Source organism: Monodelphis domestica, chromosome 6, assembly GCF_027887165.1.
Source record: "Monodelphis domestica isolate mMonDom1 chromosome 6, mMonDom1.pri, whole genome shotgun sequence".
Lineage (NCBI taxonomy): Eukaryota > Metazoa > Chordata > Mammalia > Didelphimorphia > Didelphidae > Monodelphis > Monodelphis domestica.
Genome location: NC_077232.1, coordinates 297,069,065 through 297,090,863, shown reverse-complemented (window position 1 = coordinate 297,090,863; position 21,799 = coordinate 297,069,065). Strand labels below are relative to the sequence as shown.

General features: G+C 50.6%; 1 protein-coding gene across 4 annotated transcripts in view; it reads right to left on the bottom strand.

Annotated features, from left to right (window-relative positions):
* Window positions 1-21,799, bottom strand: part of RBPMS (RNA binding protein, mRNA processing factor) — a 128,260-nt gene that overhangs the window by 28,191 nt on the left and 78,270 nt on the right. For all 4 annotated transcript variants that reach the window (XM_007495582.3, XM_007495587.3, XM_007495588.3 and 1 more), the window contains exon 5: window positions 2,055-2,205. In XM_007495582.3, coding sequence (XP_007495644.1) covers window positions 2,055-2,205 — 151 coding nt within the window. The remainder of the gene's footprint in view (window positions 1-2,054; window positions 2,206-21,799) is intronic.

Genomic DNA, 21,799 nt, shown 5'->3' with positions numbered 1-21,799 from the left:
CAGTTCAAGAAGAAGCTCAGCCTATGCCATAATGGGAATTGGCAAGTGGTCCAGTGGTTAGGGTTGGCCTGAGACTTTTCTTTGCTTCCCCGAGAGTGTTTAATTGACTCTAGAGGCCCAGTTCCAAAGAAGAAATGAAGAGTTGTAACTGGATTAGAGAAGGAATGGGTAAGGACAGAAAAGAATCATCCTATAAGAACAATGAGGAAGCTGGAGGGCCTGAAAAACAAAATGGTAGGCCTCAAATCTAGCCTCAGACATGTCCTCACTGTGTGACCTTGGGCAAGGTACCTAACCACGATGCCTAGCTCAGTTTTCTCATCTGTAAGATGGGGATAATACACACCTGCCTCCCAGGGGGTGCTGTGAGGATCAAATGAAAATAATATACATAAGATTTACAAAGTGGCATAGAATTGCTAGCTGATATTAGTATTCATTATTATTACTAATTATTAATTAATTAATGATTAGAGCCTAGTCTCTTTCCAATCCGTACTAACATTGAGAAGCTTCCTTCATAGCAATTAGTCCTGCCACTGCCCCCTGAGGTGTTTATGATGTATCTTCAATGGATTTGGGGGGAAATGGGGCTGAGAGGAGGAGGAAGAAGAAGAGAAGAAGTAAGGAGAGGGAAGCGTCAGGGCCTCAGTTCCAAAGCTTGGCCACTGAGAGAAGCTGGGGAGACCAGATGGGACAAAGGAATCTAAGGGACAGCCAGGTCCCAGTCAGTGGGAATGAGAAGAATCCATGAAGCTTTCCCAGTATTCAATTTTGAGCTTGATATTTCCAATGATGGAACCAAAAACCCGATTTTGCCTCATTATAACCTCAAATATTGCGATTTCAAGGATGAATGGCCACTTGACAAAATTCCTTGTTTGCACCATGGTAGACCCGACCATCCTCAAACGCCATGCTATACTACAAGAAACAAAGGGAACACTATATTGTAGGCCCCCTCCTTGTACTCCACATTCCAGGGGATGAGCTGGAGAAGGAATGGGGATGACACACGGCAAGACTCGGTCTGCCAATTACCAGGTGTGTGGCTTATGGTCAGTTGCTTATCCACTTGTGGCATCAGTTTGTCTATCTGTAAAATGAGGACAACAGAACCTGAACATTTAATGCGTGAGAAGGTTGAGGAGACCAAGTCAGATAACACTCACAAAGCCCTGTCTGAGCCTTCCTACACAAGACCAACGTCCGCTCTCGTCATCCTCAGTCCCATCACAGCACAGGCATCTACTTGGGGAACTCTACCTCCAATCGTTGGGCATGGTCCAGAAGGGCACTGTAGAAAATCCTGGATTCTCCCAGTGCCTTCCTTGTGGTGACCACCACTGGGCAACAGCAGGATTCCTTCTGCGAGCCACAGGGTCCACTTTTCCCATGTTTGTGAGCCGCAGTAAGTGTTTCTCGGAGAAGGGACCCTTCTGGGTCGGGTCACTCTTCTCCATTCTAAACCAGGCACATCCTGAGCTGATGACACCAATGTCTAACATCCTCCCCCAAATGGGAGGAAGGGCCTACTGACCCCCAGCTCTGCTCCCCAGGGCTGGAGAATCAAAGGCAGTTTCTACTGCTGACTAAAAGGGGTCAAGCCTCCAAGAAAATGGTCCACATTCGGCAGGGCTTGTGGGTGGTCTGGCGAGATTTCATTTCCATGATGACTGTCGAGTCAATTGCTAAGACCTGCATATAGCATCTGGAAACTCCTCAGGCAGGTTCTGGCCACCTTCTACCCCCAACTCTCCCCATCCCAGAGGGAATTCTAGGTATAAAAACACACGAGAGTTGGTAGGTCACTTCTGTGCCATGGGCGACTGCTGCTGAAGAATGTACAGCCCAGTGACCCACCTCCAGGGGCTGGGTTGTGGGCTAGCCCTAAGATCCCATCTGTCCAGGCACGGTCCTTGGAGCCTGACCCACTGGTGCCGAAGCCCTTCTGCCAATCCAGAGTCAGCTCCATAACAGGTCAAGGCATCAGAGGACAACATGGCGCCTGGTCCTAACACGGTGTGTATGTGTGTGCATGCCTCACAACTTACATGGCTCCCTGGTGATGAACTGAGGGGCAGTACTGGGCAGAGGAGTGCTGGGGTTCGGGGTCCCAACAAGTTTGTTCTTTGCCATCTTTGTGTTTGCCTTGGCAAACTCTAGTCGCAAGGTCTGGGGAATTTCAGGATCGAAGCGAATGCCCTGCGGGGAGAGAAAACAAATAGGAAGTGTTTTCACTGTCTTTCAGTCCAATCTAAAGATGGAAAAAAATCAACCCACGTTCAGAGCCTTGGCTCACGCCCCGCCCATGACCCGAGGCTGCCAACCCCCAGAGAACCCCGGCCACCCGAAGCAATGCCATCTTCCCCTCCCTTTAGCTGCAGGTTCTTGGACGCAGGCTTTATGGGTTCTTAAAATGTCATTTGAGTACATTAATGCTTAGGAGGAGACTTGAGAAAATACACGAGTGTGCTTTGTTCTAATACAGCAGATCCTTCCCAACAAAGACCCCCGACCTTACCTAGCAACATCTGTGCCCTGGAAAAATAAGTTAGCAGAAGGTGGTGCGACCCTCGAACCCTCAGGGCCCGCCAGTCCAACGGCTGGCCTAGGCTCACTCTGTAGCCTCTGGGAGCTGACCTCAGGTGCTAACAATATTGGGGTGTGGGTGTCCCGGCTTGGTTTCTCTCTGGACAGGACTTTCTCACATTCTCCCAGGGGTCTTTCCTAACAGAGCAGCAATGGGTGGCTTCATTCCAACACCATGGCTTTTTTAAGGGGTGCACCTCCCCAACTGTTGTACACACAGACAGTTTTACACAGACCATTTAGGGTAAGAGTACTGGGAAGACTTGGAAGAAAGGAGGTGGAGTAAAGTGAACTAAAGAACAACTTGAGAAGACTTAAGAATTAGGACTAACAGGGGTACACTGGTGGTTCAGTGGGTTGTGAGCCAGGTCTACAGATGGGATGTCCTGGGCTGGGCAAGTCACTTGACCCCCATGGCCTAGCCCTGACCACTCTTCTGCCTTGGAACCAATACACAGTATTGATTCTAAGATAGAATGTAAGGGTTAAAAAAAAAGAAAGAATTCTGATCCGAGGAAACCAGTGACAAAGCAAGGGTGTCTTCCTACAAAATGAGGCGCATCTTGAATGTATTCAGTATTACTCAAGTTGGATGGAGAGAAATGGGCAAAGGCAGAAGAAAAAGAGATCTGTGCCCATTTCTCTTGATCACAACAGTTAAAGGTTCCAGCTTTCCTCTGGGGGGAAGCAAGAATGCTGGGGGAGAGAGGTGAGGAGCAGTGACGGTCCCCCAAATTCAGAACGAAACATCTATAAATGGGGGGAACACAGGCAAACAGGGCAGAATGAGCACTCATAGGTAAGTGGGTCAGATTCTTAAAAAAACACACACACACGCTGTACTGGCAGACTGAGGCACTTACATACAGGGTTTCCCTCATTTTTTAAATATGGAAAACTGAGTTCATTGATGACTGTCAAGCCCAGAAGGGAAAAAAAAAATTGATTTATTTAATGAAAGAGTAAAAATTCCCTCCTTAGTTTGTACCCCAGAGAGATAATAAGGAAAAAGACTTGTACAAGAATATTCATAGCTGCGCTCTTTGTGGTGGCAAAAAATTGGAAAATGAGGGGATGCCCTTCAATTGGGGAATGGCTGAACAAATTGTGGTATATGTTGGTGATGGAATACTATTGTGCTCAAAGGAATAATAAAGTGGAGGAATTCCATGAAGACTGGAACAACCTCCAGGAAGTGATGCAGAGCGAGAGGAGCAGAACCAGGAGAACATTGTACACAGAGACAGATACACTGTGGGATGATCAAACATAATCGACTTTGCTACTAATAGCAATGCAAAGACCCAGGTCAATCCAGAGAAACTTATGAGGAAGAACCGTGGAAATAAACACAGAAGAGATTGATCATATGATTGATCACATGGCTCGATGGGTACATGCTTGGGGATTTCGATGTTAAAAGATCTCTCTACTGCAAATACGAACATGGAAATAGGCTTTGAACAATGATACGTGTAAACCCCAGTGGAAATGCTTGTCAGCTCCAGGAGGGGGAGGGAAAGAACATGAATCATGTAACCATGGAAAAATATTCTAAATAAATGAAAAAACTTCCCTCCTTACACCCCAGGTCACATTTTAAGAGCGAGCAGCTACTAAGAGTTGGGGCAAGGGACGGGAAGGGAGGGATGAGGGAAGGGAATGTTTATTGCCTCTTCTATAAGCCTACTAAGTGCCAGGCACTAGACTAAGCCCTTTTTCATTGGATCTGCACAACCACCCCATGAGGTAGGTGCTCTTAGGATCCGCACTTTGCCATTAGAGAAACGGAGGCAGGCTGCAGGGAAGTCACTTGCCCAGAGACACCCAGCTAGTAAATGTAGAAACTTCGAAAGGCTAGATTTGCCTTTAAAATGTCTCCCTGGCTCCGAGTAAAGTGAGTCTATGCACTCCTCTGCCGGCTACCTCAAGTTAGCAAAATAGGGACCCTTAGAAGGAAGGCAGCTCGGCACCCCATTTCTCACAGTAGTGACCTACCTCTGACAGATGAGGAACCTGAGGGAAGGACAGGTCTAGTGACTTGGCGAGGGGATCCCAGAAAGGTAGGGCTCTTCTGCCATACTGTGCATACACGCACCTACAGACTCTGGGTCAGCCACGGGGCAGGAACTACGAGCAGGGCCATGGGAGGTTCCATTGCCAGCTCTTGTGACTCACCTCTCATCCCTACTTAACAAGGGCCGACCATTGGCTTAGCCTTGGAGGCTTTCTACAAGGTGCCTTCAAGTGTCCAGACTCCCCCGAGGTCCCCTCCCTGCTGAAATCCTTCAGTGCCCATTTCAAGCATCAGGAAGTCTTCTTCCCTCACCCTCCGGCCAAAGGATCCCCCTCCACCCCTTGGGGCATCCGCAGGACTTAGTCGTCTATACTCCGGCCTGTGCTGCAGATAATTGCTTAGTATATTAAGAAATGTAATATTCTATTGGCGAGCCAGCAACGCCACTAGTCCATACTTTTGGTCATATTAAATAGTCATCTGCTTTGACCCAGGGCCGCTGGCCTCTTGGCTGCTCCTCCCACAAGAGGCCCAGGTCTCCGGCATGTCCTCCTCCTCCCGCCGCCTCGTCTCAGCCAAAATCTCCCCTTCCACAGAAGCCAGTTGCAGCCCCTCCGTGAGGGTTCCCTAATGCTCCTCGTCCACAGCCAGTCTGCACGGGGTTGTTTGTTAGATGTAAGCTCCCTGCGGGCAGGGCCACCTCGGCCTTTCTCTGCATCCTCAGCACTTCCCAGTGGCTGGCCCACGGCAGGGCCTGCCTTCAGAAAGGCTCCAGGCCGGGCATCACCCCCTGCTTGTGTTCTGTCCCAGGGGCAGCCCCTGGCGCTTCCTGCAGAGCTGAATCCAGGGGATCGCGCTCCTCCCTCAGAAGAGGAAGCCGAGAGGCAGCTCAGTCCTGAAACCCCATCTGGGGCCCTTGTGCTCCAGGCAGGGAGCCCCAGACACCCACAAAAGGCCTTCTATATCCCTGTCTCTACTGTGGCCTCCAGTCAGGAACCAGGAAATGTCGCCACAGGCCGGGCTTGTCTTTTCAGCATCTTGGCCCAGGTAGACTTTGGCCTCGATGGCCCTGGGGGATGGGCTGGGGAGGAGGAGAAGGACTGGGCCTCGACACCCCTTTTTTATTCCTCCCTTCCTTCACTTGTCTCTGTGTCAGACCAGAGCTTAACAAGGGTCTCTGAACTTATTGTTTTTTAAATAAATGTATTTCGATGAAATTTGTTTCCTTTGAAATCTTGGTTTTCTTTTATGTGTTTAAAAACATAATTCTGAGAGGGGTCCCCAGGGTACACCAGAATGCCTGTCCATAAGGCAAAAATGTTAGGAACCCCCAAGCTAGGCCAGTAGATAGAACACGGGTGGAGAGGCCCAACGTGGGCCTCCCAACGACGGGAGAACGCCTCTCCCCAGGAGATGGGCAATGGAAGGAATCGGGGGGAAGGAGGGATGGTGGGAGGTGGGGAGCCACCCTGAGATCTCGCGATGGAGGCAGCCCCAAGGGCAGGACGTGGCCGCACCAGCCCCCCAGGCCCCGGCAGAGGGTGGCGCCCCGTGGCCTGAAGTCCAGCCCCGGCGAATGTTTGGGTCCCAGACGCTTTATCTCTGAGAGGCCCTGGCTGTGCCGCCTTAGGAGACAGCACCGGCCCCAGGGGGCGCCCCTGCCTATCCGGGCCCCCCTCCCCTCGCCTGTCACCTTCCCCACTGGAGGGAGGCAGGCTGCGGAGGAGGCCTGCCCCTTCTCCGGGAGGGAAGGCCCCGCATCTGCCCGCAGCCCTGCTCGGAGTCCCCGCGCCTTAGACCAGGGTGCCCAGCCCTTACCCACCCTGCCTTGGCACGCTCCCCCTCCCCCACACCTGAGGACATGTTTCCCAGCAGCCAATGGCAGCCCTTACTCCCTCCCCTGTCTGCGTGAGGGGGCGGCTCACCTGCCCAGTCTCTAAAAGGCTCGCCACCACGGCCCCACGTCAGTCACTGAGCATTCCCCACGAGCCTCCTGGGTCCCAGACACGGGCAGAGCGCCAGAATACCGCCTGAGCTCTCTCAGCCCGGCCGCACTCTCTGGGGGTCGGCGAGAGGGCCAGGCCGGCCTCCCCCTTCCCTCCCCTCCCCCCACAGGCCGCCTGCCTCCCCTCAGCCGCCAGAAGCACTCTCGGAGGCCTGCCCGGCGTGGGGGAGAGACTTTGCTCCTACGGGACACCTCCGAAGCGGCCCCCCGGGGGAGGCTTCCCGTCCATGCACGCCCGGCTCCAAGCCTCGGGCCGAGGCCTAGTGGGGGCTGGGGTCCCGCCTCTCCCCCTACGGCCCATTTTAGCAGCCCGCCGCGGTGTTCCTCTCCTTTAAGAAGAGCTCCCTGGCTAAAATGACCTAATTTGCTTGGCAGCCTGGGCAGGGGCCAGAGGCTCAGAACCAGTCGCATTCCACTCCCGTCTTCAGCAGCAAAGCCTTATTTGGCCATCGATATCCTGCCTCAGGATTCGGCGGCCCCAAACTGTGTAGACACACCGAGGAGAGGAGGCTGGGAAGGGAGCCAGGAAGGGAAGGGAGGCAGAGATGGAAAGGGCGAGAAACAGAACCCACCGGGGGCTGCTCCTGGGCCCTGATCCCGGGACGCTGCCAGCCAAGAGAGAAAGCGAGGCCAGAGCCCCGCAGGGTCCGGAGAGGCGCCCGAGGCCGAGCCTTGCCCTTCAGGAACATCTCAGGAAGATTCAAGGCAACGACATTTAGTTTAATTTAAAAAGGCAAAAGACCATCTTTGGTTTCTTTCTGTGTTGTCGTCCCAGCCCGCAGCACAGTGCCTGGCACATAGTAGGGGCTCCACAATGCCTGTCATGTGACTGAGTAAGATCCCAGCCTCTCAATTTCTTAGTCGTAGGTTCACTGCATTAGAATGGGCGAGGATCCCATTTTATAGGTGGAGAAACTGAGGCCCTGCTATTTTTTCCGAGTTAATATTTGCAAAGCACTTAGCACAGTGCCTGGAATAGAGACGATGGTTGGGAAATGTTGTCCTGGTTCCCTTTCTTCAACAGCTGAAAGCTGTGACTAGGAAACTTCAAAGCAAAAATGGTTTAATCATCCCTTGGAGAAAGAACGAAACTCCTCAAAGCATCAAAGTGCCAATGAGGTGGTCCCAAAGGGATGCCCGCGCCCACAGTTGACATGTGCCCGCCCATGTTCGGTGGGCACTGAGCAGGAAGTCCTTCCTGCCTGCAAACCTAAGTGCAACTCACCCGCCAATCCCAGAGGGAAAAGGGCTTCTAGGGTAAACTAAGGCAGAGGATAAAGAAACTTGAAGAATGGTGCAGTCTGTGAGCTTCTGACCCAAATAACCAACACCAGATCTCACAGCGATGGGATGTCTGAGGCCACCTTTGCACCCAGGACCTTCTGTCTCAGGCCTGTCTCCACGCACTGAGCCACCCAGCTCCGTGGATGAGGGCAGGGTTTCTAGAGACGGAGGATCCTCCAGTGGCCTTGGAGGAGAGTCACTGGCCAAGGAAAGACAGAAGACGGAAGAGCCCTAACCCTGAATTCTCCTGTCGGAAAGGGGGTGAGTGCCATGGGACTGGGAGGCAGAGTCCTAGAGCAAGAGAGACAATGCGCCCACTTCACCTTAATTCTTTAGGATCGCAACTTCCTCTTTTGGCCAGAACGGAGGCAGAGAGAAAAACCTTCATTTTGTAGCACGTTGCTTCTATGAGATCTACAAGCTGCGCGGGATGGCCCTCAATGGGGTGCGCCCTCCCTCACTGGAGGCGACCGCTTGGCAGGAAGCCCCTTTCCACGGCTGCACATTTCCGCTGAGGGCGTCACCCCCCTTTACCCTGTGCCGCCCCTCACGGTCTCATCCTTAACGCGGGCTCCCTCCGCGAATCCAGTGTGTGGTCCGGGCGTGCCCACTCTCCAGCCCTCTGAAGGCCAGTCCCCACCCCGCGTGCCCACAGCCCCTGAGCAGGCTCTAAATGTCCCCTCCAATCTCTCGCCCTCTCCAATCCATCCTCCACCACCACCAAAATAATCTCCCTAAATTTAGCCCGTATCGCCGCCCCGCTCGAAAGCCTCCCTGGTTCCCTAAGGCTACTCAGGTCCGACACAAACCCTGAACCTGCCTGGCGGTCAAGCCCTTTCCGGGCGGGCTCCATTCTACTCCCCCAGTTCTAAAGCACAAGACATCCCCGCCACGGCTGGCTGGCTATTATTCCCCACTCGCGCCTTGCTCGTTCTCCACTTCCTTCTTCGGCTGGGAATGCACGGCCTTCCTAGCACAACAGTCCTTGGAAAGCTCCTTCTCATCGCCTGGCTACGAGCCTCCCTGACGGCAGCAAATGTTCTCCTTTCATTGTCTGGGAGTACTTTGTTCCCCGGCTCTGTCTCTCGCTCCTCTGAGCCCTTCGCAGCTCGTCTTGTATTATGCTGTGACTGTATCTTCTAGTCTTGTCAAGGACAGAAACGGTCACTTTGGCAGCTCTGTGCCCCCAGCCTGGAACACTCTCTTCTTGCACAAAATAGACATTTAATAAAGATTTGGGAAACTAAAGAGAACACAATTGATTCATGGCTAGATGGAACCTAGGGCAGATGTTTCCTTGGTGGGTAACAAAGAGATCTTATATTCATAGATGGGGTTTTTTAACTCCTCCCTTCTACCTTAGAATCCATACTGGGTAGTGGTTCCAAGGCAGAAGAGTGGTAAGGGCTAGGCAATGGGGGTCAAGTGACTTGCCCAGGGTCACACAGCTGGGGAGTGTCTGAGGTCAAATTTGAACCCAGGACCTCCCAGCTCTGGGCCTGGATCTCCATCCACTGAACTACTCAGGGACCCCTTCATAGACTTAAGAGCCCTAGGTCATACTCCTTTACATTGAAGATGCCCTGGGTGACTCTTGCTGTCTCTACCCAAGAGTCATTTTCTGCTTTGCCCTGTTCTCTCCCTCAACTTCACCATCCCTACCTCCAGCTCTGGGAACAATGACCAGTTCATGGATGGCTCCATTTTTCTGGATTTCCCAAACCAAAACATTCTTCCTGGAACACCAGTCTCTTGATTGTGTTTATTTAATCCCTAGTTCTAAGCAGAGTCTGAATACATCCTTCATGCACGCATTCATTCATTCATTCATCCATTCATTCATTCATCATTCACTTCTTTTTTTAATTTCTGCCTTTCAGCATTTGACTACTATTGCTCCAGGCATGGTTATAAGGCTATAGCTCAAGGTGCTGTCCTGCAGCTTCCCTTGGCCACGTTGGCCCCCTTCTCCCACTGGTAAGTTACTTCTCAGGCCTCCACTTTATGAAGAGGCCCAGGGCACAGTGGCCTTCTGGGCTTTCAGGTCAGTCCCACCACTGGCTCCCTTTTATGTGGGTCTTTGAACTAGTGAGGGGCATGTGGACAGCTAGAGAGGGTGCAGTGAATAACAGAGTGCCAGGTCTGAAGTCAAGAAAGCTCATCTTCCTGAATTCAAAACTGGCCTCATTTACTGGCTGTGGGACCTTGGGCAAGTCACTTCACCCTGTTTGCCTCAACTCCTCATCCACAAAATGAACCGGAGAAGATAATGGCAAAACCCTCCAGGATCTTTACCAGGAAAACCCGAATGGGGTCACAGAGTCAGACATGACTGAAACAAGTCAAAAAAACCAACTGCAACATGTCTTTTCCCATTAGAGTTTAAGCTCCCTGAAGGCAGGGGTTGTCTTCTTTTTTGCTTCTGTTCTTATCCCAGCCAAACAGCCCAAATGAAGCTTTGATTTGGAAGGTGCATTAAGAAGTTATGGGAAATCACTTGTCCCAGCTCTGCCATCTGTGGGACCTTAAGTACCTCCCCCGACTCAGTTTTCCTTTTTGTACAATGGGGAGGACTGGTCTAGATACCTGTCGAGAGTCCCTCCAGGTTTGAATTCTGCAAAAAGGCCATGATAAAAACGGGGGGGGGGAGGGCGCAGAGGGAGGGAGAGAGACAGAGACAGACAGACAGACAGACAGAGAGAAAGACAGAGACAGACACAGAGAGAGGGTGAGAGGGAGGTTGAGAGAGACAGACAGACAGACAGAGAGAGAGAGAGAGGGAGGGAGAGAGAGACAGAGAGAGAGAGAGAGAGAGAGAGAGAGAGAGAGAGAGAGAGAGAGAGAGAGAGAGAGACAGAGAGAGAGACAGAGAGAGAGAGAGAGAGAGAGAGAGAGAGAGAGAGAGAGAGAGAGAGACAGAGAGAGAGAGAGAGAGAGAGAGACAGAGAGAGAGAGAGAGAGAGAGAGACAGAGAGACAGAGAGAGAGAGAGAGAGAGAGAGAGAGAGAGAGAGAGAGAGAGAGAGAGAGGGCGAGAGACAGACACAGAGAGAGAGGGCGAGAGGGAGGTTGAGACAGACAGACAGACAGACAGAGAAAGAGAGAAAGACAGAGAGAGGGCGAGAGACAGACACAGACACAGACACACAGAGAGAGGGCGAGAGGGAGGTTGAGAGAGACAGACAGACAGACAGAGAAAGAGAGAAAGACAGAGAGAGAGAGAGAGAGACAGAGAGACAGACAGACAGACAGACACAGAGAGAGGGCAAGAGGGAGGTTGAGAGAGACAGACAGACAGACTAACAGACAGAGGAAGAGAGAGGGAGGGAGGGAGAGTTTTTGTCCCATCTATATCAGAAACGGAGGCAGACCGAGAGCTCCATAGGAAAGGAAGGAACAAAGCACATGCACACACGCACACACGCACAAACACAGAGCCTGAGCTTCATTCTTCTCCTAAATAAGGGCACAGCTCTCACCGTACTGAGGCCTGTTAATACAAGGGCTATGGATCTTGGACTGCTGCTCACAGAGGAAGTGCATCAAGCTGAGGATGCTGTGTCCTCTGTTAGACCGCCCCATGAACAGACGCTCTGTTCGTGCTCGCCTGGGAACAACAGGATCTCCTCGTCCATCTGCCCATCTGTCTGTCTGTCCATCCATCCCTCCCCTCCATGACTGAATGGGGTCAGGAGGGTCCTTGGAGGTCCCCTCCTCCAATCCAACAGATGAAGAAAGCTGAGCTCCAGGAAAGGGCAGGGCACTTCTGGCTCATGTCACATGAGGATCCGTCCCCTGAAGCACCAGGAGTATTGGGGAAGGACGGAGAGGGCACAGAGAGCCTTGTTTCCTTAGCCCCAGAGAGCAGAGCCAGAAGCAGCCGTGAGGCAGAAAGGGGAAATGTAGGGTAAGTGTCTCAAGAAGTCAAGACGTCCCACTGGAGGAGGTGGCCTCTTTCTTACCTCTAAACACTCATCAAATACAGTTGAGCAAAACAGCTCCCTTTTTTGTGATTTTCTACACACACACACACACACACACACACACACACACACACACACACACACACACACACACCATTAGTCCTGCTCTAGGAGCCTCCTACCTGGCCTCCTGGACCTCCCAACTCCAGCCCATCCACAGGGACATCCCCTAAAGGACAAGTTGGAGCATACACAGTGCCTTGTTCTCCAAGTGCTCATTGTTAGGCCAAAAGACCAACTCCTCTTGGCTTGGCACCCACAGCCCTTTCCTTAAAAACAAGCACCTTTTTATACTCAAAAAAATGCATGCAGCTTTTTATTTAGGTCCTTGGGATAAGCCCACCTCCCTGCTGGTAAGAGATTATAAGAGAGACAGGGTCAAGCACGTTCCAGGAAAACCAGAAAATTTGACTACGATGGGCACGCTATTGCCTACGCAGAGCAAGGAGCATCTCCAAAAAACCAACCAACATTTCTTTTTAAGGCTGACATCCCTTCGTGTTCAGAAGGCAGAGAAAAAGGGCATCATTTCCCAAAGGGGGGGAGGGTCTCCTATGTGCTAGGCACTGTGCCAAACCTTTGACCAAGATGAATTCCTTTGACCCAATCCCAGAGTCATCCATAGATATGAAGAAGCCACTGTTATCTGGGAGCCATGAACACCTGGGAGTCCCCAGGGGGACTCCAGCCTCGGCTCTTCCCCCAAGAAGGCAACAGGGTAGAGCACCCCAAGGCTTCCAGTGGATTTCCACTCCACCAGGAGAGATGCTGCCTGCCCCCTCCTGCATTCTTTTTTTTTTTAACCCTTACCTTCCATTTTGGAATCAATACTGTATATTGTGACACCCAGACCCGAGTTCAAGTACTGTCCCAGGCATGATCCATCCATGGAACTCCATTTTAATTCTTGGGGCCTAGGAGTGACAGGACTCATGGCCTCTGAGGCCCTTCCCAGCTCTAGGCTGAGGGCTCTTCATCTCCTTGTCCCGAGACTTCATGGAGTCAAGAGACTGTTTGAGCAGGGACGGAGGACTGTGACTCAGGGGGTAACTCCAGAGGCCAAGTCCAGCCCAAGCATCCGTCCCTGGGTGCCCTTGGCTCCCACAGCTCCCTCGCATCTCTGCTCCGTCAGAGCAGCCCTTGCGTGGCTCTCCTCAGTCCTTGGGTCCATCTAGTGATTAAGAATGGACCATGAGGTCACGCTAAACCTTTGAAGGAGCCACAAATCCCCATTCCCATGAGCCCTAGCGGGTAGGGGGTGCCGAGGTTGGCCACGATGTTCCCAGAGCCTTCAGGAAGGGAAGATGGAAGAGCTCAGCCCAAGCTGCGCCAGGGACACTCTGACTCCAGGCCAAGGGAGGGCAGCACACTCTCTGCGAGCGGGTCATTACGGGGACGCCCGAGCTGGAGGTGCCATTGTCCAGAGAGAAGAGAGCCCGCCTCGCCTGGCCCTGGGCTTTCCACTCTGCCTCAGGGTGCCAGCAGAAGTCAGCCGCCAGAGATCCTGGGATGTCCCTGGGATACCCGGTACCCACAGCCCTTGGGTACAGTCAGGCTTCCCTTTCCCTGAGCATCCCAGAGGCCCAAGACTCAAGTCTCCAGGAGTGGCGCAGCCCGAGCCTGAAAAGAGAATGCATGTATTTGGCCCAGCAGGCAGAGCTCTGACCCTCCACATGCAGCAAGACTAGAGTTCGCCTCAAGCTGTGGGACTTGGAGGAAGTCACTCAACCCCTCTGAGCCTCAGGCTGCGGTGGAGTGGCTAAGATCAAATTTTAAAATTAGAAGTAAATAGCCCAGTGGAATGGCTCCTCCACTCCCCAAGGGGGGAGGGAAGAGACAACAAGAACCGTGTAACCTTGAGGGAAAAAATGCAAAAAGAAAATAAAAACCTGAGAATGTCTAAGATCAGCGGTACACCCATGCCTTCTCCTGGGGGTGTGCTTCCCCTGCTGCCCTCCTCTCCTCTCCAACCTGGTCCTGCTTCCAGGGCTCAGATTCTTGGCACAGGAATGGGGGAAAGAGGGAATCAAGTCACTGTGAGGGCAAATATTTGAAGTCACCACTCTGCCCGGGCAGGCCCCAGCTTGTACTGCCCAGAGGCCCAGACTGTGCCCTCTCCCTTCCTGAGAAGGTACTCCGGTGCCTGGCGACGTGGAAACAGTATCAGCCCCCGGACACAAGGGAGAGAGGAGGGAAGGCTGCAGGCTAGGAGTGGCCCAGATCCTTTGGAGTGGGTGTGACCCCTGGGCAGGCACAAAAGCCAGAGGGAGGCCCCAGAGGTCAGGGATGGCTTTATCCTGGCCGCATATCCCCAGCACATGCCCTTTTTGGAAGAGGACATCTCCAGGGAGGGAAACCCTCCAGGCTCTTTCCTATCCCTCTCCATCCTCCATCATCCTTGTCCCATAATTCACTCTGTACAGAGACATGCCTCCTTTGCTCTCCTCTCCTCTCAGATGCCTTGCCCTCCTCTCTCCACCTTCCTTCATCTCTCATGAAGACGTGACCTTCGTCCTGGATGAGGCCAGCCCTCTCCAAGCAGCAGGGAGGGTCCCCACACATCCTGGGTTCTCCATTACTGCACTCTCATTTATCTCCGATCTCTGCCTCTCTGCTGACTGCTTCTCTGATGCCCACAAACTGGCCTGTGTTTCCCCTCAAACAAAACAAAAAAAGCCTCACTGGACCCTTCCATCCCCATTGGCTACCCTCTAATATTCCTCCTCCCTTCTGTGACTCAACTCCTTCAGGAGGCCCTCTACTTCCTCTCGGCCCTTGAGCCTTCTTGATTTTCCACAATCTGGCTTGCAACCTCCTCATTCTGTGCCAAGTCTGAGTGAGTGGCCCAAGGCTCCATTGTATTGATTCCTCTCTCTTACCCGGCACTCTCTTCTCCCTAAATTTTCAGGATGCCACCATCTCCTGCTTCTCCTCCTACCTCTCTGACCACTCCTACTCTGTCTCCTTTGGGGACCTTGCTCTAGAAGACATCCACTGTGGAAATCCCTTGGAGTGTCAATGGAGCTCATCACTTTCCATGAGTTTAATTACCACCTCTATGCTGATGATTCTCAAATGTGCTTGGCCTCTCTGTTGAGCTCCAGACTGGCACCTCCAACTGCCAACTGGATATCATGGAGCCACCTTGAACTCAGGATGTCCAAAATGGGCATCCTCTCATTCTAGCTTCCCCGTGACTGGGGAAGGCACCACCATCTTCCCTGCCTAAGTAGCCTTCATTTCTCACTCTCATTGGCTCACCTCTCCAATATCAAATCTGTAGCTAGGACCCGTTCACTTGGACTGATACATGGCCCTCTTTCCTCTGACACTGGTACCCCTGCTGCATGGCCCTCATCACCTCACGCCTGGACTAGGGCAATAACTCTCTGGTGGGACTGCCCAGCCCAAGGCTCTCTCCACTCTAGTCTGTCCTCCATTTGGCCCCCAAAGTAATCTCCAAGTGCACATCACCCTGCCACACACACACTCAGTAACTCCAGGGGCTCCAGGAGCAAATAGAACATCTTGGGTGTTCAAACTCCTTCATACCAACATTCTTCTTCCATCTTATACCTTGCCCTACCATGTACTCTGCACTCCAGGGACACTGTGATCCTTGCTGTTCCTCACACAATACACTCCATCTCCCAACTCCAGGCATTTATTCTGGCTGTGCCCCCTGCCTAGAAGACTTCATCCTCTGCTCTACCTGCCAATTGCCCTGGTTTCTTTTGAGTCCCAGCTAAAATTCCACGTTCCACAGGAAGCCTTTCCAAATCCATCTTCATTTGAGTGCCTGCCCTGTCTGTTGGTCCACAGCTGTTGGAGTTTGGGAGCTCCTCAAAGGCAGACTGTCTTTTACCTTTCTTTGTATGCCCAGTGTTTAGTACAGGATTTGGCACACAGTAGGAGCTTAGTAACTGCCAGTTGACTGATTTAGTTGGTGTTTAATAAACGTTTGTTGGTTAAATGTAAGGGAAAGCATGATGGAAGTAGGTAAAGACAGACTGGGGAGACCCAGATTCCAATCTCACCTCTAATTCTATAGTTGTATGAACCTGGACAAGTTTCTAAGTTGCCAATGACCCTCATTTCTACCATCCTCACAGTCTTGTTCTGGGGGATGACATCAGAGCACAATCAAGAACCCAAAGGTCTTTGCAAACATTTGGGGTCCTCTGGTGCTAAACATGGGATCCCCTGATCCCAGCCTCGGACTCATCCAGGACCTCAGAGCACCACCTTTCGCTAACTGCATGGGCTCTGAGCCTTATTCTCTGGGGTCAATGACTTTGTGGGCTTTGAATAAGGGTTGGCATGGAGCCAAGAGTGGAGCAGCCTGGGTTTCATGGTGCCACTGGAAGAAGACAGGCCCCCATGTGTCCAGAATAATTTTGGAGAAGGTGGCCAGGATCTGGACAGGTCCCCTTAGACCCAGTAGCCTTTTGCTTTCTCTGCAGCACGTGCATGTGCATGTGTGTGTGTGTGTGTGTGTGTGTGTGTGTGTGTGTGTGTGTGTGTGTGTGTGTTGGAATTCCAGGATTTATCTGGTCACATCCCCTTCCATACATATCCTGCACGAAGCCCTTCCCAGGAGCTGGGTAGAGAGGGTGACACTGGCACTGAACTCGGTTGCTCTATAAAAGGGCAAAGTATGGGCACGACTGGGGCTTGGGGCCTGCTGGCATGCTCTGGATCCCAAGGATGCCAGCTCTTGAAAAGGATTCATCAAGTTTCTGGCACAAACAAGCCAACTTCTTTGTATTAACTACTAACACAATGGGCCAGCCACCTAAGTTACTCATCCTCCCCTTCCTCCTGCCACTGTGCCAAATGCTCATGAGGCTGTCACCAGGATTCTGAGAGAAGGAAGAAGAAGCCAGGAAAAGGGATCTTTCTGGATGTGGCCTCCAAGTTCCCCATGTAGAGCCAGAAAGGCTGGAAAGCCTGGAACACTGGGGGTCAGTTAGGGAGAGCTGTGAGGTCAGAGGGGTAAAGTAGACCCCCACCTCTGTGAATTAAAAAAAAACTATTCCACCCTAATCAGACCATTCTTTAGAAGATGTGATTTAACTATTTCCTGATCAGTAACAATGGAGATACTTGGAATAACAGAATCAGGTCTTGGAAACTCTACATTCTCCACCCTACTCAGTTTAACAAGATTTTGAAGGTCTGCATCAAACTCAAAATTTAATTATCTGAGGAGATGGCCTTCAACAGACATGTGCAGAAAAAGGACAGACCTCTGGGCTGTCCTAAGTCAAGCTAAGCTCTCATTGGTACAGATGAGATGCAGAAAAGTGATGTAAAAAAGTCCATATAAGGCACGGCACTTCCTGTCCCTTTCTCTTTCCCTGGAGAGGCGACTCTGGCCGGCCATTTGCTAGGCGTTCCGACATCTTGGGAGTGGTGGCAGTTATTGTCTGGGTTTTTAGCAGTGAGTTTTGTCCTTGACCTGATTTTCAGGCATCTCAGTTGAGTCCCTTTTGGAGTTCAGGTTGATTCCTTCCTCCTTCACACTCAAAACCCTTACTTTCTAGATCTTCTAATCTGCACTAGGTGGGGGGAGAATCCTTCTCCCTTTCCTTCTCTCTTCTTCTTAATCTTCTCTACTATATCAATTAAATCACCATAAAATTTGGCAGCTGACTTGGGTATTTTATTATTTGGGTTTTTCATTAGGATTTTTATAAATGAAATCCTTGGCAACCTAAATTAATTATACCTTCAGTCTCAGCCATGATTTCACCCTTTACAACTCCAGCCCAGCTGGACACTGGTGGGAGACCAGAAAACCCTTCCATGCACCAGACTATGGGGGCTTCCTTTCCTTTCCAAAGGGGAGATATTTCAACTCTAACCCACCACACAAGCACCCCTGTTTGGCCCCAGTCATTCTTGCTGTGAGGGAACAGCTAAGTCCCCAGAATGTCAGGCTACATGCAAAAGGTCTTCCACATAGAGAGGGGAAGGCCTTAAAGGGGCCATGGAAGTGAACCTCTTCATCTCACAGAAGAGGAAATGAAGGCACACAAAGGCAAAATGACTTATCTAAGATCAGTCACACACAGGGTCATACATTTCAAATTGGAAGGCCTCCTTGGAGGCCATCACATTAAACCTCTTTGATTTTCAGAAGAGAAAGAGAAAGGACAAGTGACTTTCCCAGGGTCACACAAATGGTAGGTATATGAGGCAGGTTTCAAACCAGGGTCTCCTTGACTCTACACTTTATCACATGGTCTCTGCTGCCTCTCCAATCACCCATCAGGTCTCTTGGTGGAGATGGGGGTGGGGTTCTGTGAGTCTGGAGGATGCTGGGCATTGGAGTAAGTAAAGGATAAGTGGATGGACTGTTTATTTAAGGTCAAGGTGAGTGTTTCATGTTTCTTCTGCATTCATTTATGAGTTGTTTTGAATACTTTACATTTTTGGAGAAAATTTTTCTGTGGGGTATTAAAAGCTATCCTTGACTGATAGTTCTCAGCTATCTTGAGTGCTTATATGGGTCCTAGGGACCCTTTTAGGCATCTCTTTAAAAACCCAGAAATGAACAATCTACAGTGATTTTTCCCAGAGTACTCTCTAGGTGGAGGAAAAATGAGTCACAGAGAAGGTGATGTTTCTGGGTCAGCCCCCACAACTGCCACAAGCGTGTGGAAGCCTGGAGCTTGGCTGTACTTGAAGAATTGTCAAGGGAAAGGGCAATTTCTTCTTTAAAAATCCATAACTCCATCTACCCATTCCCCTGCCCACCCACCCCCCAAGACTTGCCTGTCCCATTGTCTCTGCTTCCTCCCTGCGGCTGCTCTCCTCGTCACTATGGCTCGGTCCTTTTGGTACTGCCAAGTCTTCGGGACCCATTTTTTTGGTTTTATTGGCAAAGATACTGGAGTGGTTTGCCATTTCCTGGGCTAAGTGCCCAGGGTCATACAGCTAATAAGTGTCTGAGGCCAGATCTGAACTCAGAAAGGAGCCTTCCTGATTGCAAGCCCAACACTCTATTGTACCACCTAGCTTCTCTGCTGCTTTCCTGGTTAATCAGGAGATAACATCTGATTTCCAGCAGCCTCCAATAGACTATCCTGCCAAGCATGAATGACCCCCCTTTCTCCTTCTAGACCTACATCTACCTGATGTTGCCTTCATGGTGTCCACACATGCAGGTGTCTTGGCCACGATGCCCAGATGCATTATTTCCACATTAGCTTTCTGCACAAAGTTGTTGGAGAACCCCCTCTGTCTCTTGTACCAAGAGCTAGAACAGACCCTACAGGTCATCAAAGGGGAAAACGGAGACCCAGATCATGTTGACTATGACTTCAGACTCTACATCTGCATTCCTTTACCTTCTTCCTTCCTCCTTTCTGTCCTTCTTTCATTTTTCCCTCCCTCCTTTTCTCCTTCCTTCCAGGGAACAGGTTCTTGTTCTCTCTGACTTTCCCTTTCAAAAAGCAAACAAACCCTTATCTTTTGTCTTGGAATCACTACTAAGAGTGGCTAGGTGGCCCAATGGATAAAGAGCTGAGCCTGGAGTTCAAATTCCTTGCTGTGTGAGCCAGGGCAAGTCACTTAACCTCAACTGTGTAGCCTTTAATAACTGTCTGCCTCAGAACCAAAACTCGGTTATCAGTTCTAAGACAGAAGGTAAGGGTTTTAAAAAAAGCGTGCTAAAGGCTAGGCAACTGGGGACCCCAGGCCTGGGCTCTCTCACCTGTGCTATCTCTATTTCTAGCACACTGCCAGATCCCTAGGGGCCAGAACACTGATTTCTGAAGATGGTAGAAGGGCATCCCTCCTCCTCCTCCTCCTCTCCCTTTGCCTGCCATCCAAACCCGTGCTCCTGGGATGAAATCTGCCTGGTCCTTCAAACGAGCCTGAAGCTTCAGTGGGCTTCTAGTTTCTCCTGGACATGCTCCATGTTCTGATTGTTTATCCTCTCCAGGAATCCATTGTGGGAGGACCTGGCTCCTTGCCTAGGCCATGCCCAAGAGAGGCGCTTTGTACGTTGTTCTATATGTAAAAAATGGATTGGTGTGACAACAGTAAATTTTAAGCTTTATCTATTGCCAGACTGAGTCTATTGGGATCAAAGTTCTGTATTAAAATGCCACCTTGTAGATGGCAAAGTCTCTACAAGAATAATACCACTGATGAGACATTTATGCATCATAAACAACTGCACATATTTCAACAACAAGTTCTCCCTCCTCATCTCCGCATCCTAGCTTCCTTCAGTTCCTGCTAAAATCCGACCTTCTACAGGAAGCCACTCCCAACATCCCTTAAAGCCAGTGACTTTCTCCGATTTATATCCAATGGACGATGCCAAGGGGCGAGCTGAAGTCTACACTGGAAGTATAGATGTGTTTGCAGTAATTGTTTCAGAACTGCTCTTGGAGGGAAGAAGAGGATGAGAAGGGGAGAGCGCAGGCATCTCATGAGCCAGAACAGCCTCAACGATCATAATCATCCTAACTTGGGAAACTCCTGATGCCAAAGCCACCCATTCCGATGCTCGATGCACGACTGTGCATCAAAGGAGGTGTATTCAGACCCTTGTCAAGCCCCATGGCCTCTGCTCTCAGCTCCTTGTCCCACACAGGGAATGGAGCCTTGGGTGCTGAAGGCTCTGTTACTTCTGTTTGATGATTTAGTTCTCTAGTCTGCAATGATCACCGGACACGTCTCTCAAATTGGAGGAAAAGCCTATTTGCTCACATGGGAGGGCGGGGAAGGAAGCCATCTCATTCAGCTCACATGAGGGAGTATCAAGGATGATAACCAACAGATGTTTTGCTGAAATATTCAAGCCCACTTTTTTTAACTTGTAGAAAATGTTCCTGGTTGCTCTGATTTCAAATGAAAAACAAAGGGCTTTGGTTTCATCATCCCAGAATTCCAAACTGCAGGGTTTATCTGGAAGCAGCGTGCCCCCCCCAAGCTGTTGTGTGTGTGTGTGTGTGCATGTGCCCATGTAGGCGATAACATGTCTCCAATTTACCAACCCCCCAATGCTCAGCATGCTCTGTACATACCTCCCAAAGAGACACTGAGGGGACTTGGGGCAGGTTTGAGATGACGCAAGAGTCTCCAGAGACTGTCCTGTAATGCTGAGCAATTCTTGGGGAGCTACGAAACTGGAGTTCAGATCCCAGCTGGGTCCCTAATGAGGGGAGGGATGACCTTAGTTGGACAAGTCCTTTCCTCTCACTAGGCCTATTTCCCTGGTTGTTTAGTGTGTAGGCAGGATGGGCATGAGGTGCCAACAGCACCAACATTCCACAAAACCTAGAGAAAGGCACAGCATAAACTAATCTTCCTAAGCTCACTAATCCAGGGAATATTGTCACACAGGAGGCAGGGAGGTATAGACCCTTGCACTTGGGAGTCAGGAAGACCTAGGTTCAATTGCTGCCTCAGACAGAAGTGGGGCAAATCACACTATTTGTCTCAGCCTTAGTTTCCACTTCTGTAAAACAGCATGGATAATAGCACCCGCTTCTTAGAGTTGTTGAAAGGATCAAATGAGATGTGGGCTAAGCGCTCTAGAAATTTGAGATATCTTGAACATCTGCACAATCTCACAGTTTTGCTCTGGCGAAAAACGTCTTAAAACTCTTACCGTGTTCTACAAGTCATAGTTATTGTTGTTGCTATTATTTTGTTGGAGACTTGGAAGCCTTGTAGTCTGAAGGAGTGGGTCCTCCTAAGACTGACTAAAGCCACTTTCTCTACCAGAGGGCTTTCCATGGGATTGGGCCACACCAAGATGCAATTAGTAAAAACAATCCTAATAAGAGCTGACGTTTCATGGCATTTTGAGGATTTAAATTTTTCATTTGATTTTTTAATGATATCCTTTATTTTCCTATTACCTCACTTTCAAAAATCTCCCTCAACAGCTGGCAAA